The 20458-nt window shown below is 34.9% G+C and overlaps 1 protein-coding gene across 1 annotated transcript; it reads right to left on the bottom strand.

Annotated features, from left to right (window-relative positions):
• Window positions 1–432: 432 nt before the first annotated feature.
• Window positions 433–14021, bottom strand: LOC149963219 (platelet-derived growth factor receptor-like protein). Its single transcript, XM_090165293.1, has 9 exons — window positions 13895–14021; window positions 12792–12922; window positions 11108–11300; window positions 9831–10103; window positions 9621–9769; window positions 9315–9507; window positions 8109–8158; window positions 768–850; window positions 433–652 (listed from the first exon to the last, which is right to left on the bottom strand). The coding sequence occupies exons 1-9, from the start codon at window positions 14019–14021 to the stop codon at window positions 433–435; spliced, it is 1419 nt and encodes a 472-aa protein (XP_090021419.1).
• Window positions 14022–20458: the final 6437 nt, after the last annotated feature.

Genomic DNA, 20458 nt, shown 5'->3' with positions numbered 1-20458 from the left:
TTTACGAATTCTTGCACGAACCCTAAGTTGTGAATATAATATTTGCGACCGAAAACTATAGCTTCACCCCCTTTTTTTCGCTAATGAAACCTAGATATAACTATTATTATTTTTATTAGTAGGGTTTGGGTGCCTACCTAGCAATTTGACCACTGTGCAGCCCCAGACTTTTAGAAATGAAAAAAAAAAAACAAGTCTCCCAAACGAAGCACAAGATTTGTTTGGCCGAGATATTGGAAAGACCTCTTCTTTCCAACCTGTGCATACCAATATGTTCAAACCTTCGAGCCGCTTGAAAATCACAGACACATAGTACACGAGAGGAAGTTTCCCTTCTGCAAGGCATGCCAATCAGATGCAGATGTTTATTTAGCTGGCAGCGACCTAAGCGTAGGCCCGTAACCACCCTGATAATATTCTTAGAGAGCAAGATCAACTCAGTTGCTCTTTTCTTAGAAGACCCAGGGATAAACTCCTTGTCCTGCCTCTGACCATGCGTCTCAAAACAAAGCTTGACCTGTCTCTCAGCCATAGTGCCATGCACATGTGAACCAGGCCATTGGGTATTGGAATAGCAGTTTCAGCACCCAAGAACCCAACCTCCGGACCCTCCTTGACCCGAGTGTCGGCCATCTCATTGTCATGATGCCCCCTATGACAAGGCACACAGTAGAGTTAAACCATATTATGGGTTCCCAGTTCTGAAATGAGATCCCAACAGCTAAGAACAAACTTAGAAGTTATACTTAACTTATTAAGAGCCTTACGGGCAGCCTGGCTGTCCGAGAAAATCCGAACAGTCTTGCCCCGATACTTCTTCTATACCGAAGCAAATGGCAGAAATATCTGCCTGAAAAACCGAAGCCAAAATACCCAGTCTCTCAATAAAACCCAACTTTTTAGCATGGCAGTAATTCCCAACTCCCACCCTTGAGTGGGTCTTGGAGTCATCCGTGAACCAAACAATTTCACCCTTGGTTTCAAAAACCTTTGCCAGTCGAGTCTATAGGACTTCAAAATTTAATACTTAACATCTTTTCAAAGTGCTACCTAGCAGCCATGTTGTCATAACGAATCAATAAGATCGGTAAATGACCAGAATATTGGCGAAACAATTTGGTGTGGCTTTTTTCCAATTAGCAGACCTCCACCAACGATTTTGTTGTAACCGATAGGCACTCATAATTGCAACCTCCTCTGTATAAAGATGGAGCAGAAGAGTATTCAGGACCACACCCAGAGATACGCTTGAGGCTGTTCTCATAGCTCCTGTAATGCTCACGCAGACCAGCCTTTGCAAAATTCAGCCTGAACTAACTTAAGAACTACCCTCGACCACAAAACCACTACTGCATATAACAGGATGGGCCTGATTATCTTAATAAACAATCATTAGGCTAAGACCCCAAGAGTTTCTAAAATTACACCGAGTTATTTGACCTCAGCTTACTTTATAAAGATGGTCTCAAATAAAGAAATATCGTTAACGAAGTTCTGTACCTTCCTCCGAAGGGAAACAGGCTCATCTTATCAGGATTGACGGTGAGGCCAGATTCCCTTCACCAGCATTACACAGAAAGGCGATAAATGATTCTTGGTAATATCCCAGAAATAATCATTGCGATATCGTCGGCGTTACCAAATCCACAACAGCCATCACTGTTTAGCCTCACCAAGAGTGCGTTCACAACCAGGCAGCACAACAGGGGTGAGAAAACACCCACTTTAGGGCCGGCCCAGCTGGTGGTGACCCTCAGTGATTTACCAAGCAAAAAGGTTGTTGCGACCGATCAGTCAAAATAGAATTTATCCATAGATACAAAGTATCATTGATACCGAAACGCTTAGCAGCCTTAAGAAGGACAGCCTTAGAGACTGTATCAGAAAGCCCCCTTGGTGTCCAGAAAAACACCTAACGCTATTTGTTTGAGCTCAATTGCATGTTCAAATCAATTAATTATGCCGCGAAGGGTAGTCTCAGTAGATTTGCCCTTTTGTTGGGCGAACTGAGCATCAGAAAGGGGTGTAACACCAAGAATTTCCTTTCTAATATGTCTGTCAACTAGCTTCTCCAGAATTTATATGATGAAGGAAGTTAGAATGATTGTTCCAAATGCCTTTGCCTCGAGATAAATATTTTTACCGGGTTAAGGATTAAAAATAACCTTTGAATTCGTCCCAGAGCCCGATAGGTGCCCAAGATGCACTGTAGATTCTACACAACACAGGACAGAGAATATCAATTCTCTACTGCAACAAGATGGGTAAAATTTCAACCGGTTTAAATTAATTTATAGCCCACATAAACTTGGAGTGAGTGACAATCTTTTTGGCGACATCCCAACCATGAACCAGAGAGGAAGATCATTAGAGCCATATGTATCAGTAACTTAAGACTCTGGAATCTGAACCACCAGCAAATGCGTTAGTTTGTCCTTTCCAGAGCTGGAGTAACTACCAGCCTTCAACTGAATAGTATCCAGTATTTTGTATTGTCATGTGCCATAATTTTCTTTATTTTGGGCTGTTTGGTTTCCCGGATGGCCTTATGATAGGAAGTGAGGATCTGCTTATAGGCTGACCTGCAATCACCCGACCTCTAAAGGCTGGTTCACACGGGCAGTGTTTTCCTGATTTTCTCTATTTTCTCGTTTTACCACCTTTTCCCGTTGTTCTGGCGCACGGGAAAACGACTGTACACACGGACAAAATTTAGTAGATTTTGTCGAACAGTTTTGGTAGCAGTAGTCGATTTTGGACTGTTGCGTGTGATCAATAGCCATTTCGAGCTCCAGTACCGAGGGTAATATAGAACCGCATACTCGTTATTGAAGATCAAGGGCTTCAAAATACCTAGACCAATTTGTTGATCTAGGATTGCAAATTTCGTTAATTACCTGAGCAGGTTTGACCAAAACAAAGTGACGGTTCATTAGACACATGCCATTGTGTCACACAGTGGCGTAGCAAGGGGGTGGCCGGCCGCGGGAGCCACCCCTTTGGGTGTGATTTGGGGGTGACACCCGACAGTGAAATAATTAAAACTAACACAAACTAGAGACTAGTAAGTAGCACATCATGATATCCGCCCCATGCTAGCTACGCCACTGGTGTCACATAGGGTAAAACACTCTCTGTGCACAAAGTTAAATCAATAACCTCACTCCGGTTATTTGTAACAAAAGTAAATTTTGTAGTTTAGTACTAACCAAATAATCCCTTAAGTCATCACCGCGTTGGTTGCAGTCACTGCTACCCTGTGCAACATGGTGAGCATTAGCGTCACATTCAATGACAAGCTTCTTGTCCAGTCTTTCACAGTGGTTCACCAGACTGGCAACACCCACACAAAAAAGTCTCATGATATCTTAAAAAAAATCCTAGGGAGCTCTAAATAGTCTATGGGGGTTTGAACGTTTGTAAATATTATCTTAAGAACTTTTTGGAAAGTTAAAGGAAAGTTTTGAGAGAATTGCTTTGGGATATATTGGAAAAATATTTCGTAAGAAAATTCCATTACACGAGGTAATAAGTTTTGAAGAAACACATTTGAAAGCCTGCGCGTCTATTCAACACTTCTCAATAACCATAATCTCAGAGAATAATGGATAAACCAAATCTACAAATAGTAGAAAACTTTTTAAAAATCTTTCCGATCGTAGGCTTTAAAATATTCACGTGATTATTTCAATCACTTGACGAACCAATTTCCTTAATCTTAGTTGCAATGTACAAGGTGTCCTCCACGCAAAAAAGAGTTAAGAATACCTATTAATATTATTTTAAGGATGTTTGATGATAAAAGGCCAAAATCCAAAATCATTTCTGCAAGCTTCATCAAAAAACGCTTTAACATAAGCTTTGTCCAATGAAAATTCGTCTACTTTGTTAAGCTTCTAGTAGTCATCAATTATTCAAACAAAATTATAATCGTTTTGCACATCAAACAAAACCCTAGACTTAGTTTCAATAACGTATAAGGTAGGTGTGGTCCTTCTTGAACTTTTGAAATCCATAAAAAAATTAAAATCAGAAAATGTTCGATTTTTTCCAAATTTGGTTTGCTTTGTGCCAAATTCCAAATACCCCATTAAAACCAAATTTATTTTGTAGGCTAACAAAATGAATATCTAATGCTATTTCTTAATTTACTGTACTCTCTTAACTAATATCCGAAAATCAACCTAGAGTGGTTAGCACTTTCGCCTCGCAGCAAGAGTAGCCGAGTTCGATCCCATCTTGTAGAACTGGATGAAAACTCAAAACAATGGCCGCTTGATCTTCCTTCTACGGTTTTACTCCCTTTAACCTTTATTTATCATTAAAGACAGGGTTGACTTTTAGGAAATAGCGATCTCGAACTTCAAATATTGATATCGGAAACATTCCAAAATTTACAATTTAACGAAATAACACTAAAAAGGGCGTTATCGACTACCAAGAGGCGATTTGAAATATTGCTGTCTTCGGAATTAGCTTGCTTTACCTAACAAAAATCTTTAAGGAACAGCAACGGAATTGAAACTGTATAACGATCATTTGTTTCCCGTGGCGCTGCGATTAAACCCTCTGAAGAGCGTTGCCAACCCTCCGATAACTATGGTATTTGTACGATATTTAGGGCTCAAATATGATGAACGATAGTGGTCGACTACGGTACGTAAAACCTAGGATAATTTTAAGTTTTCCAATAATCGTACGCAAAACGTAATTGAAATTTTCAAATAAAATAATTTATTCGTTAAAAAACCTGATACTATTGCAAAAACCAATTAGAAAGCGGAATTATACGCTAGATTTTTTCCTACCTTTCCTCTACCCTCAGTACTGTGTTTTATATCCGAATCATATTTTTTAGCCTAAAATCTGCAGTCAAGGACAAAACCAAACGAGGGCGAGGTATTTTAACTAATAATTTTTTTTTGATATTTTAAAATTCCCACTCGCCGCTCGGTGGATGTATGCTCAGAAAACACTTAAAAATATGGAAATATTGCGCTTCTGTCGAGCCTTTTAATGCGTACGATAATTTTTGTGGAAAAACGATAATTTCGTGCTTCTGGTACGATAAACACTTCTTCAAAGGTTGGCAACGCTGCCTCAGAGTCTGATGGTTAAAATGTCAAAGTATCTTTTACGTTTCGAGCTTTATTGATATATAATATTTCTCTTTTTTATTATTATACTGTATGTTATTATTAATTTATATTAAATAATAGCGTACTGCATTTTAGTGACACTAGTATTCATGATTTTACAGAAAGAATAATTTTATCTATTATTGTTTTGTCAAATTTATTTTTTGGAGTGCTTCTATCATTATAACAAACAGTCATTCTACTCCAATCTCGTTTAAAGGGAATAATTTATAGCAACGTGTTTATTATTTCTGAAATTCTGTCTAAAAATGTTTTTTTGTAACAACCGGATTTTAAATAACATGGCTATATTAAAATACGACGTAGATACTGCAAATCACCTTACTGACTATTTAAAGTTGTTGTTTTTACCTCTCCGAGGGGACAAAGTCCTTACCTCACCAGTTGTACACGGTATTCGTCTTAGTATCAATTTGCGATCGCATCGGGCGGGATTTGAACCCGAGACCTCCTGATTGACAGGCGGACGTTCTACCACAGAACCACCGACACTTGTTACGCCTTATTGAAAATTAGACCTTCAGCTTTATCGGAAGCGTATTTAATAGAATACGAAATTTTGGTTTAATTGAAATAGAATTGAAATTGAAATTATTGCATCGAAGAAATTCAAATTTAGCGGTTCTCTATTGATTAAAAACAAATGCGCCACCCAGGTTTCGAATCCAGACCATTCGGCTTGGCAGTCGAGCGCTCTACCACAGAACCACCGATAGCTGTTTAGGTTCACTGAATTTAAGACAGGCATCGTAAGCATAATAGGTAATAAAGTCTTTTTTTATTAATGAATTTATGAAGGCCTAATCTGTTTTTTTTTAAAGGTTAAATCTTGTTTTAGCGCAGTCAGCCGAGATTAGAGGGTTAAAGGGTAGACCCTGTGGGTGGTCCACTTTGTTAGTTTTTTTTGTTATTTATTTACGGGTATTTTTAACGACCTATATATAGTTGTGTTAATTCAAAGGAGATAATTTAACGTTAATTGCTTTAAGAGCTGGCGGTTAATCAAGCGGCTCTCTGTGCTTTGTTGATGGTAAGGTTTTTGCTTCTTGTAAATATATTTGGTGTGGATATTTGGATATCTACGATTTCTAACGCAGTCAATGATTTATTGGGTGTGCGAGTCATTATATGATAGTGGAAATTGGACGGCATTGGTCTTTTTCATGCGGTATGTGTCACAACGTCAACTGGAAGTTGAAATAAAATGAGCGTTAAAGATGCGGCAAGTATTTCGTAAGCGAGAAAAATACAAATACCATCTGTAGATGTTTCTTTCATTAAAATTTGCTTAGTATTATATTCAACTGATACACATGTACTGTAAAAAGGGTTAAATTCAATTGTGCATTGTTTTAGTGAATCTAACTCGCTGTTGTAACTACTTAATTTATAATATTCTGAATAAATTAAACTCGATTGTTTCGTCTCAATTATTTAAATTAAAATTAAAATTTTATACCGGGCAGGGTTTGAACCGAGAATACGTTTTTCGTAAATAACTCTGAATTGCGGAGATATCTTTGGGGGTCGTATCGAGAAATTAATACCACTAGGGACCATACTTCCGAGGAGAGGTATATTTTGGCTTGCCAACTTGTTATTTATATACTTACGAAAATATTAAATTTATTTCACTGTTTTTCCGTGAATATATGATTAAAGTTAATGGTTTCCAAAATTTTCAACATAATCGTTTCATAATGTAGTTTTAATGGTAAAAGCTTAATAAATCCTTAAAAATAAGAACTTATCAAACGTGTACACCTTTCGGTATCCATTTTTATTTAAAATTCCAATAATCGAAACGTCCAAGGGGCCGGTGTTTTTTCTGAGGTTAAGAAAACCATTTTTCCATTATTAAACTATATTTTTAACACATTAATGTTGAGTTTTACTTCTGTCTAATTTGTTCTAGGTATTATATCATATTTCCCTGGACTCTTAAGTAAAATGTAAAAAAAAAATTAGTAGCAAGCTTCTAAACCAACTTCTAGCGATCATAAGTCAAATACATAATTAAAAAAGGGTGTTGGATTACACCTTTAAATAAGATATCAAATGTCATAGATTATAATTTAAGTCTATAGATTAAGTTATGTTTAAATACCCATTATGCTTTGAATTAACACCCTTTAAGAAATGAATAAACACCCTTTAAAAAATGAATAAACACCCCATAAGTAATTAATTAACATCCTTCAAAATATTATGTAACACCCTTTAATTTATTATGTAACACCCTTTAAGTTCGTATGTAACACCCTTTATATTGTTTTAAGTTGAGAATATCATAATACAGTAGTTAATATTTTTGAATAGGGTAAAAAGTTAATAGGTCAATTTAAGTTATTGTTTTGAGTAAACATATTTACTTTATCATTATTTTTATCAAAATGCAGTGAATAAGGTATAATACTTTCATATTAAAAGTCGAGATATTGCTTAAATTTTGAAATAACAAAATAATTATACACCCATTTACCCACAAAGAAATGAAGGTGTTAATACCATTTCACTCCCATTTCAGAAGTTCAAAAACCAACTTTGAACAGCTTCTAGACTCCTTAAAGGGGGCTGCACTATTTTTAGCCTTTTTTCACTTATAAAAACCATTTCAAGATTCGTTTTAAGTGATTAAAATTATTCATTTCCCAATCTTTACCATAATTCAAATAAGTCCTAGTTGAGAAATATTTCAATATCATTTGCCGTTTTATTAATAATGATAAATAATTTAATAATACAATTCAAAAGAAATTTTTAATGACAAACAGTTCAAAAACTTAATCTACACTTGTTACATATTTTTAAAGAACGACGTTTTATTTGACTTATTTCATGTTTAATTTTTTTAAATCAACGATAAAAAGTTGAATATGCAACGGAAACACAAATCAAGCATACAAACCAAACCAGCCAATCAAAAAATAGAAAGTGTGCGAGATTTACTGCGTCATCTTTAAAAATATTGTTGTCTTGAAAAGGAATGTCGTCAGCATCTGCGAAATAAAATAAATCTATTACTTTAAATTGATTTTCAAAAAGCCGTCTCCTAGTTAAATTTAAATTAACAGTCGTCCAAATAATAATGACGAATGATTGTTTAAATTAGATGACTCTTCTGCAACGTTCGTGAATTACGGGAATGTGTTAGAATTTTTTCAGAGACGCGAAGCAAAGATTATTTAAGAATATGCAATATCTATCCTGAGGTCGATTGAGATATTCCTTCAATGTTTTCTTTTATATTTCCTTAGTAAGGCTGAATCGAGAAGAAGTTGATTTCTTTTAGAGGTAAGTTCGAATGGTGTTTAGTCTGAAAACTTCCGTCAGAATAATAATCGTTATTCTAAAATATCCCCCCCCTGAAATCATAAAGGTGAATTCACCGAAGCTTTTATATAAGTGTTATTATTTTATCTCGTCTAAATCACAGCTTGTTTTGTTATTATAACCAATTGAGCAAGTTTCTAAATTCGACTTTACAATCGACACAATGGAAAAAAAAAACCCAATCTCCACCATTAGATCCAAGGCGAGTAGAGGAATAAATACTTAAAATAAAAGTACAACATGTGTGAAACGTATTGCCTCTCCAAGAAGCTGAAGGTTTGCTTTAACAATATATTAAAACAGTGTTTATTAAGTTGCCTAAAAATCCAAATATAAAAAAACATTATATAGCACTTTATTTAAATTTTCGAAATGCACATTCTGTAGTTTGTGATTTAAAAAAAAAGTAAAATGATTTGAATAATATTTTAATAATCAACCATATTAAGTAGTAAAATTGCGAACATTGTAATTTGATCTTCCCAAATCCATTACGATAAGCTAAAGTTGTGTATTATTTTAGCTCTAGTGAAAAATGTTTAAAGTCATAGGATTGTAATTTCTATTGGTGGCATCAAAAGTTAAATTTCAGAATCGTGGTTTAAGACAAATGTAACGTGTACCGTTTTTTGACACGCGAGCTAGTGTGGTGAAGTCAAATACGAAATCGATCCACATTTTGTTGGCTCCATTTTCAATGTTGGCATTACTATGACCTCTTCAATTCTGTAACCGCAAGACCCCTTACTTTTTCCCAATGCTTGACTTTACTAAAAGTCTTAAATTGAAATTTTACTACGATAAATAGTGATAAATTCTCACCACTGGCTTTAACGACGATAGTTTTCTCTAATTGACGGGAATCTATTTCAACTTTGCAAGTGTAGAAACCTTCGTCAAACGTTTGAAAGTCTAGTACGGTCATCCGAAGTTCGAATCTTCTGGATAATGTATTAGAAATCAGATCCATCGTTACCTGTTGTTGGTAAATCAAATACTTTTCGGAAAAATTTCCCTATAACAATGGAATAGAAATCAGATTTTTTTCAATAGGATATTATATTACATTTTTGGACTTTCTTGGTCAACACTAGTCGGAGACACAAAACTTATTTTTATAACAATTACTTTTAACAGTCCGGGATAGATCCACTTTAAGTTTGCAGATACATTAACATGAAGGTAAATAGCGCAATTGAGACTGAAGTTGGACGCTATTTTGGGGTCATTTGAGTTTTCAGCTTCAATGAACGGAAGAGGATAGTTTGTAGTACCAGCTAAATACAATAATAAGGAAGATTGTAAAAGTGCTTAATGGAGCTTGAAAAATGGTCTTACGAGAATACTTTAGGTTGACAATCGCTACAGATTCGACATCTTCCAGCACCGCTTTGCAGTAGAATATGCCACTGTAGAATGCGTGTGGTGCACTTATAACAAATCCTCGCTGAGGATCGTAATGAACGTATTCCGCTTCCAAGTTGACCATGGAATCGCACTTCCACAAGGTCACGTTAGACCTGGAATTAGTAGTGCGACACGGAATTTCTAAAACGTCATTCTGTGTAGCTTTTATATGTTGATAGACTGGCGTCAAAAGATTATCCTTGTCTAAATTTTCCCAAAAAGAAACAATCTTTTTTTTTATCGATACGTTTATATTTCAAAGAAACATTAAAAACAGAACTTTAAAGTATCAATCAAGCAATTCAAAGTTCCTGTTAAAGAAAAGTAAGTAACTACGGCCGAGACGTAAGGTTGTTTTTGACTTAGAAACTAAGGTGTCAAGAAAGAACGAAGGTGCTATATTATGAAAATTTCAAAAAAATCAGTTTCAGGAACGGTTCCAAATCAAGGATTATTTGTAATAGGAAGTTTTGTTCTCAATTGTTTTAGGATTTCAAAAGCCGTACAAGCATACCTTGTTTTAAAAATTTCTACAAGAGTTGACACTATAATATATAATATCCCTTATCCAACCGATTCGCTACGCCATTGCTTAAAATGGATATTGTACGTAGCTCTTTGTGTGCTAAGATATTTCACGAAAATATGGCATATTTTTAAATCTCAATGTCAAAAGCCTCTAAGAAAATATATTTAAACTGTTCATTGAGGGAGGAAAATGTTTAGATTGAAAATGCAATGTTTATTTTCTTTTAAGTTCCAAATAAATTTTGTTTAAAGAAGCTACTTGCTTTCAAATTTGGTTGAGAACACCCAGATTTGTCAAACTTATATAAATGATATAAAAATAAAGTCATGAACATAAAAATCCATCCACGTTCTTAAATGGAAATTATACTGTTTTTCTGATAATAAATAAAACTTTAAATTCAATTCACGTAATATTGTGGTTTTTGATAAACTTGCTCTACCTTAAAAATACTGTCTACATGATTTCATTAATTACTATTTAAACCACATATTATTTTTCCAAAATCTACAGCAAATATCTGATTTATTAACGGATTTCGAAATACAAAAGCCGATTGGTTCACACATTGAGATAAATCTTACAGTTTCTGTTTGGTCATATAACATAAATAGTTAAAAATGTAAGCCACTACCCTCGCACCACTACCAAGTGAAATCTATTACTTAAGTAAATTTACCATTTACGTAGAGATAAACCGAGGCAGAATTTTCTTCGAATGACGGGTTGACGTTCGTCACGTTGTAAAAGCAGGAATACATTGCTGTATCCGTGTATTTTGCGTTAGAGAGAATCAGTTTGCTTCTGAAGGATAAATCTTTGCTTCTAACGTCGAAAGATTCTGATATGTTTACTTTTCCGCCCAGTCCGTACTGAAAGAAATCAGATTACACTAAAGCCATTTTAAGAAAGCTTGTTAACAAGGAATAAATTAACGATATTTCACTGTCAAAAAACCTCACAAACACCCGAAATATAATTTCAGTTCTGGGAAACTGTATTGTCCTCTAACAAGGGTAGGGTGGATACTCGTCATCACCAATTTCGTGCGGATTCATAATATATGTAGGGCTTGATTAGAATTGAAAGTGACGCAAGCGGGGCTCCAGATCGACTCGATATTTTACAAATTGCTTAAATTTAGCTAAATGATTAGCTCAGTCTTTTATCTGGAATTTTTATAGCCAGAGGGTTTAATAAGAAGTAGGATAAGTATGAGATTGTAAAAATTTGTCCTAAATTGAGATAGGGTTCTTCAATTGGGGAAGCTCCAATTCATGTTAGAAGGTTAAGTAGCTTCAAAATATAATTTGGGTTAAAGGGTACAATTGTAGTCCTTGAAATTTTCTTCTATTTGGAAAGTATGTTAACATAAAAGACTTATACTTTGACGGTTTGACCGATCCGCGTAATCGAGAACAATAACTTTACTCTAGTTGATCAAATTATTTATAAAAATAAACAGTATAGCAAGCTATTCGTTGCCAGACGTAATTAACCAGACTACCTTTTAACAGGCTGATAATTACAATTGGAAATAAGGTGAGAATGAGGTAAATAGCATTAAATACACGGCAAATTTTTAAACAATTTCAATAGTTCCTACTAGTAAATGTTAGCGGAATTTGCATAATTATTTATAAAATACATTATAAAAGTTTAAGAAATTGTGTAAACTTTAATTTCTTATTTTAAGATATTAAGTTATTTCATTTCCAAAAATGATCCCTTTCAATGTCTGTTCATTCGAGAATTTCGAAATATTCAATTATAGAAAATGCATTTATTTGTATACATAATTGGCAGAATTACTTCATTTTAAAATAAAAATGATAAATTCATTATTTATTGAATTAAATAGCTTTATTAATTTTTAAAAAGTAAATTGATCGTATATAATCTAATAGTTTGCCCAGTTAAATCGCGTATAACCTAATTCAAATTAGGGTTATTCTAAAGCTCGTGAAAATATAAATAAGAAAATAATTGTCTACGAATTGAATTGAACTTAATAATTGACTGAAATATTAAAAGTGTGATTGGGTAATTTTGTTAATTTTTAAAATGATAAATTCCTAATTACGTAAACCAAATTTACCAATCTCCAATTTGGTTAAAAACATTATAAAATTTGTATTTTTGTTATTCATAAACTATTAAATACCAAATTTTCAAATTAACAAATTAATCAATTATAGTTTTCGTTAATTTGGTATTTTGTTATTTGACCAATGAATAAATTACAAAATAAGTAAATTTTGTTTTAGTAAGGTATTTGAGCAATTTTATTGTAAATAAATATTTGGGTGGTTGCACTATGTATTTGGTATTTATAGGAACAGTTATATTGAAAAGGTTCTTACATAGCCATGGCTAATTCGCCATTCGATGGGTCGGTTTCCGAGGCAATTTATCTCAAAAGTTTCATTGACAGCTATTTCTTCAGCCGTCTCGATGAGATTTAACTTCGGTGGAATGGGCAGCGCTATGAGATCTGAGGGGTTATTACAAATTCATTTATCCGATGTGTATAATTGGTTTGGTCCGGAATAGTCAAACATTAGTTAATGTTTAGTTTAGTGTTGTTATATAAATAATGTACAGGACTATATAAGGGCTACGTTCAGCAGCAGTCAACGGAAAAAACCCGATGGATTTGATATTTTCCATCGATGAGCTTTTTCGTCATAATGACGTCGTATGTTGATGAACGCTTTTATTCAGTCATCGGTGTTTTTTAAAATGCCGTAGCTTTTATAGTAGTTTTAAGTCAGAAATGACGTCAGTCATCAGAAAAAGTGACTCTTCCAGCCGATGACTTCGGTGAGTAACCGATGACTATCGTGACGTCAAAACCGGAAACGCGACAAAGCGTACAGTAGGAAACCGATGTCACCGATTAGTAATCGGTGAGTCCGATGAGCTCTGCTGAACGTACCCTATATTTTCCACCGATGAGCTTTTTCGTCATAATGACGTCGTAAGTTACTGAACGCTTTTAATCAGTCATCGGTGTTTTTAAAATGCCGTAGCTTTTATAGTAGTTTTAAGTCAGAAATGACGTCAGTCATCAGAAAAAAAGACTCTTCCAGCCGATGACTTCGGTGAGTAACCGATGACTATCGTGACGTCAAAACCGGAAACGCGACAAAGCGTACAATAGGAAACCAATGTCACCGATTAGTATAATCGATGAGTCCGATGAGCTCTGCTGAACGTACCCCTAGTTTTTAAAAATGTATTAGTTATTGATAATTCTGTACGTGCCTTTAACATTTGTGTAAATATCAATAAATTTTGCTAAAGAATTGCAGGTATGTCTTCGTATCAAGAAAATGGAAGTTAGAAAATAACTCAAACAATAAGGCAATACATGATAAACAATATGAACTTCGAATACATTAACGAGTGATTGTATTGAAGATTATATTAGCTAATGAAAATGAAAATTTCACGTAAATCTTACTTTTAGGTTGTTCCAATTTCGAGTGAAAAATAACGACTTCGGGTACGTGCAAATGGCTCAGGTCGAAAGAGTAGATATACTCGATAACTGACCAAAATAAATGAAGTTTCCAAATCCATTTGGACATTTTAACTTGTCGTCAGCTATACTTGCAAATAGTTTGAAGACTGTTTGCCAAAGTAACAACGAACGAGCGAACAGGCGAAGCGGAGCTGTTATCTTTGAAATTCTTGTTTCCTTTTTTTTATTTTTATACACATTTCCCGGAAGCATCGGTCATACTTCCTTTACATAAAAACCACAATGAAGTCTTGGGAGAATAAGAGACAAATTGTAAATCTCGTAAATAAAAATTAAGGAAGATTAATTACCTTTAATTGTATTTAAATGAAAAGATAGAGCCTCAATATCCATTTCTTACCGGACCTCGTCCCAAAACATTAGATCAAATAATTTTCTTAAATTGACCTATATAATTAAATTTAAATCTGACAGGGCGCTGTGTTCTGGCAGATAATATTTAACCCCATTTTAAAACACTATCGTACTTTATTGAATTACCAATCGTTCGATCTAGTTATTCTTTAACTAAGGCCAGTGATTTAACACAAATTTTCAAAGCTTAACTACTTCAAATTGTATTAAAATATTGTCGTTTTGCATGGATAGCTGCAAAGGCATAGCGACTTTTATCATGACTGGAGGATTCGGCATGCATAAATGTATTACCGACGAATTTGTATATTTTAGTAATAAAATGAAGTGTCATTTATAAAATGCATAAGGCCGGTACATAAACAAATCTAGGTAAAGTATATCAGACATGATGAAATACCAGAATTAATATCCACTCCCATTTTTTCAAACAATTGCTTAATATATCCAATTTACATTGGTTAATCTTGTTTATTTAAACTAAATTGTAATGTACTTAATAATTGCGATTTGTGTCTTGACCGACAAAGACGGCACCATCGTTAGCCGAAACTGTTTCACTCTCAAAACAACTTGTCCAAGAAGCAGCAGCAACAGTTTCATATCTATTATTCCTATATTATCATGTTTTAACTAGGTGGAAAGAAAATGTACTGCCTACTTATAAACAACACATACAGCCGTGTTTCTGATCATGATTAGTTTAAGACAGCTTTGCTAACATTCGAAAATCTTGAGAAGGGGCCCTGATTACATTTTTAAATAAATTAATTTTAACGTCACCATTTTATATTTATATATCTATGCCGTTTATCCCTTATGTTACTCGATATCTTTTTCAAGTAAAAATTTATCACTGCAGTGGCTTTATTTTTGGTCTAATCTATGCAATCGGACGCTACAATTAGATGCTATACTCATTACTATTCGTAAACCAATTTGAAATAACCTTGTTTGTGTCTGTAAATTAGTTTAACTTAAGGTTATCAGTAAGAAAATAATTCTAACAAAGAATTGTTGTAGAAGTTGTATTAAAAGTTCGAAGTATTCCTTTTAGCTTTCTCAAGCCTAGTTTTGATAAGAAGAAGCAGGGTGTAGCCAAAGAGAGCTGACGTTGTTGTGACGGTTAAGGAAATTGAGAAACTTTTGTATCATTCAAAGAGATATATTAAAAATTAATATTACGACTAAAGTTAAAACATAGGGTAAGTTAAATTAAATGAAAACGTTGTCTAGGGGATAATTAAAATTAAATGTGTCGTTATTAGGCTTAAGTAAATAATAATAAACAGGCTGGTCTCTAGGATCCAAAACATTTAATGAAATAAAAACTAAAATTAGGGGGGAAAACATTAATTTAAGGGGACACAATAATACAATAAACAATGATCAATACTATAAATGCGAAGGCGGGTTAACCCCTTTTAGTTTTTAGTAGGTAGCGTGTCAACTTACGGTACCGGTACCAAGGCGAAATTCCTTCGGCGACTCCATAAGTGGTGACGGCATGGAGAAGGTTTAAGCTGCCCTTGAAGCTCCAGATTAACAGAAATAGTCCTGGTGATTAACACAACACATCTCGTACAGTATTTTGTCTCGGGATACTTATTTTGGCGTGGTCAAAACGAGAACTTTAAAACAAAAGAAACACTCCGCGAACCTTATTTTCCATCGGCGTGGACCTAGTCGGGCACCGGACTGGAACGTTGCGGATAAAAATAAAACTAAATCGTATTCGTTGGCGACCGCAGAGGTCGGAGAAGGTCACGAGTTCGTTACTTCTCGGTCAGAGACGATCTGTTTGCTGATTTTCTGATAGAGCTCTCTATATCTCACACTCATTTCGCGCCAAAAATTCATCGGGGTTTTTAGGCCCGGATATTGGTCTAACTCTAATTTCCCGTAAATCGGCCTTGAACTGCACCTGCGTGCAGTGTAAGTTCTCGAAGGCCAAAGCGTCCCTTCATGAAGTGCAAAGCTCTATTGAGCGTGGAATGTGTTTGTCTACAAGGGGTTTAACCAGGGAGCTTTTATAAAGCTTATAGAAGCTCCCTGGTTTAACCAGCCCGGGGTACCAGCCTTTGTTAAAAGGGGTAACAACATTCTTCGGAAAAAGGGCATGCCCACATTTTTATTTAAAGAATTAAAAATATCAAAATAAAAGTTTGGAAATTTATAGATAAATTGTGAGAAGGGTTTTTAAATATAAGTAATTTGTGACGAAATGTTTTTCATATTATGCGATGTTTTTTGAAAATGTGTGTATCTTTTGCAAGGTTTCATTTCGAAATAACTTCGAAGATTTAACCGAATTTTTAGAGCTCAAAATTATTTCAAAGTTATAAACCATTTATTTCCCTCCTAATTGAAACTAACTTTATATTTAATTTATTAAGTTTATAAACATTTCATGGCCCCCATGCTGGTTATCATTTTTTCCAATTGAAAAAAAAGCATGGGTGACGTATACGTCATGCTACTATAGGTCCCTATTAAAGCAAATTTAAAACAAATTGCCAAATGAAGATTTAATATAGTGAACTTTAAAAATAAATCAATATTAAAGGAGCTGATACTTCATGGATATTACATCATTATTTATTAATTTATCAAAACGCCAATTTAGGCCTACAGTAGGCCTAAAAACGTATCAGTAGGTCAACTACGCACAATGGTCAAGTTTTCAATTAGTATTTAATGTGAAATATTTTCGTTTTCAACCATTCTCTAACGTTTATTGAGTCTAATCAACATGCCACTAAATTGTTCTCGTGCTTTTATGGTCGAGTTATTTTATGGCATAGGCTTAGTGAATTGTTCACCGTTCGATATCAAGGTGGAAGACCAAGTAACAATACCGTTTTAGGAGCTGTTCGTGACTTTCAGACTTACGGAAACGTCAATCGCAGATTTCGTGGACCAGGTCGTCAAAATATTAACATATGGAACACACCGTTCTAGCCTATTTTGTTGCGTATCCTCGAGCAAGCGTCAGGTGTGCAAGAGACGATCCCGGATTATCGACGAATTACGTGTGGACCACTCTTCCACGTATCGAGCGACCCTCCACCAAGCTCTGCACGAAGGAGGTATGGAACGTAGATTTGATTTCTGCAACTGGCTAATAACCATGTCTGATGAGAACCCAAATTTCATCAATCAAATGCTGGTGACCGACGAGTGTTCCTTTGGGAGAGATGGGCCTTTCAACCATCAAATCACCAAGATATGGTGTGATGAAAATACTTACTGCGTTTTCCTCACCATCCTAAACAACAACTCCAACTAAATTTTTGGGCGGGTTTGCTCGGGGATCGATTTATTGGCCCATTTCTCCTCCCAGTTCGTCTTAATGGACAACGCTACTCAGCGCTTTTGCAGTGTGCCGAAACGAAAGGTATTAGAAATTGGGAGAGCGTTTTACTGTTCCATATCTAATTCTAGCCGACTCAAATAAACTAGAAGCTAAGTAAATGGAAGCTAGGCTTAACCATCGAATTCCATAACAGTAAAAATAGGGTTAACGACAACTTTTATAAGATAAGCTTTTTATTAAGCAAAATTCAAGAGGGACCGCTCGCGGTAAATTTCAAATCACAACTCTCTCTCGTTTTACGCACGTTCTTCTTTCACGTTCTAATTTTAACTAATTTTAAAGAAATACAGTTAAGGCTATGCTAGTTACTCTACAAAGTTTAAAAGAGATTTTAAGCTAATTCTAAGATAAGAAACAAGGTTTGGTATAATCTTTCTACACAAGCTGCTCCCCTCCTTGAACATCGTTCAAAAACACATGAAATTCGTCATTACAATCATCGGTTAATTCAAGGTTATACAACAAAGAAATTGGTCTCTTTATGAGAGTACCGTTAGCGAGTCTTAGAAGGCACGACCGACCCAGAAAAATTTCTTCAATTACTGCCATTTTCCAACTTAGCGTGGAAGCTTTGCTTCGCAATTAGGACAACATCGCCCTTTTTTAGGTCCGAGGTGGGTATTGATTTAGTGCGAAAATGAGCGAAGCGTAATTCCAATAAGTAATTTTTCTTCCAGCTTCTCCAGAAATTGTCCATCGTTCGTTGGCGATGCCTTTCTCGTTTTTCTAATTGTTTGCGTGTGGGATTCGCTCGTTTAAAAGACTTTGCGTTGTCTGAGAAAATCCGACAGGGAACTCCCCGACGAGCAATAAAGCGACGAAAAGCGAGCAAGAATTTATCCGCTGACATGTCGGAGACCACCTCGAGATATACCGCGCGGGTTACGGCGCAAGTGAAAAGTGCAATGTAGCACTTGTCCTGTTTTTTTGGTATAGAGTGGCCCTGCAAAGTCCTACCCGCACATGGTGAAGGGTTTGGCAGGAGTGGTTCGAAAAGAAGGTAAAGGAGCCATCTCGGTGGCTGATGGAACGGCTCGAAAGCGTAACCGAACTGGCGCCAATGCAGACGAAACTACACAATAACTCCCAGGCTTATGGATGTGCTAAAATTATATTATTTTAAATTAAAATGGGGATATATTGCATGTATAGATCATGTAAAAGCCATGAGATATCGAAAAAGTCAAGCGCTCAGCGTTTGTTTTTTTTTCATGTCCCTAAACCTTCTACAAACTATGAAAAATGTGTTCGATGGGTATATGCGATCAATCGGGATGATATCAAAACTAGAGATATAAAATCACATCATTATGTTTGTTCAAAACATTTCTTAAATGGCAGTGGCCCAACCCAAGAAAATCCTGACCCAGCTATAGAGATGAAGCCTGTAATATTTCATCATTTCGCTATTGTTTAAAAATAATACAAACTAATTTGTTTTTATTTCGTAAATTGATTTCAACAACCCGGGACCATATTGCCCCGAATAATTAGTTCTCCCAGTTTTGGAATGCGATGGAAAGATTAGACGTTGAATTTGGTCTAACACCAACTTCACAATTACCTGGAATGTTAAGCGCTGAATTAAATGTGGCATCTAGCCCTGAATCGATCCAAGGAGATATCAGAGTAACTTCAGATTTATCTCGAATTTCAGAAACTAACTTGGAAAGAATGTTAGAAACTGATACAGTCGGAAAACTGGGTACCGATTTTGAAACAGCCACAAGTACATGTACGTCAAAAATGTTATCACATCGGAGGTTGAAGTTTTGGGAAGCAGTGAAGCTATAGAACACCCTCTTAAAAAAATAGCCCGTGACTTTTTGGTTGATCAGGCAAATAATAATTTTTGTAAATGTGACTGCTCAATTGATATATTACAAGAGTCCCAAAATTATCAGCCAGTTTTGAAAAGTTTAAGGTTTTAGAAAATTCCAAGTAATAGTTTAGTAACTCTTGAAATACCACTGTCCCTAGTTTCCAATCTTAAATTTTGCGACGAACAACTTTCCCTTGATCATGCACTGTTTTCTAGCAGTGATGTTAATTTCACAAGGCCAATTTTGTCTCTTGAATATTTAAGAAATATACTATATGAAATTGAAAACTGGAGAACCTGCTATGGGATTCAAGGGGACCTATACACTCAATTTGGAAACAAATATTTAAAATCCGCCAGTGTTTGCTTAGCAAGTCAATCAATCAGGTCAGAAAAGTGTTACCAGTTCTTTAGGGGGGTGACCGCTAAAATTTGTCAATCTTGTGGAATAAAATGAAGTTTGTATACTAGATTTGTAAATTTAAAAAGGTCTTCAGATAAATTTTATGTTTAAAAATAAACTTTGATTTTTGAAATTGCCAGATTTTTGTCGAAACCATTAATAGCTAGATTTTTCAGAAGTTTCTGGATTTACAAAAAAAATTAAAGATTGCTATTTATTAAGAATAAGAAATCGTTTTGATACTTTTGCTGAGTTCACTTTGGAAAATAAAAATATGATGAAGCTACCATGATATCCCGTTCTATGCAAATCATATTATGCAACATGACGGAACCAAACCGTAACAACAAATAAGTCACTTAGTTTAGATACCTTCTAGCTTAATATAGCATAGCCTAGAAACAAATTGGTTTATGTAGCGATACAAAATAAAAATTTCCTTAGCTAAGATGCGGAGATACAATGAAAGTTAAAAGATATAAAAGTCCAAACAACCAAATTTTGAAAGTAACAAATAATTCTGAAATC

Source organism: Leiobunum rupestre, chromosome 1 (assembly GCF_980474605.1).
Source record: "Leiobunum rupestre chromosome 1, qqLeiRupe1.1.hap1, whole genome shotgun sequence".
NCBI classification, from domain to species: domain Eukaryota; kingdom Metazoa; phylum Arthropoda; class Arachnida; order Opiliones; family Sclerosomatidae; genus Leiobunum; species Leiobunum rupestre.
The sequence above is the reverse complement of the archived record's forward strand: the minus strand, read 5'-3'. Positions and strand labels throughout refer to the sequence as shown.

Coding starts and splice junctions, on each gene's coding strand:
- LOC149963219 (XM_090165293.1), bottom strand. CDS start 14,021: ATGTCCAAATGGATTTGGAAACTTCATTTATTTTGGTCAGTTATCGAG. Junction 9,770..9,830: donor TGTCAACCTAAAGTATTCTC/GTAAGACCATTT, acceptor TATTGTATTTAG/CTGGTACTACAAACTATCCT. Junction 9,508..9,620: donor TCTATCCCGGACTGTTAAAA/GTAATTGTTATA, acceptor CCATTGTTATAG/GGAAATTTTTCCGAAAAGTA.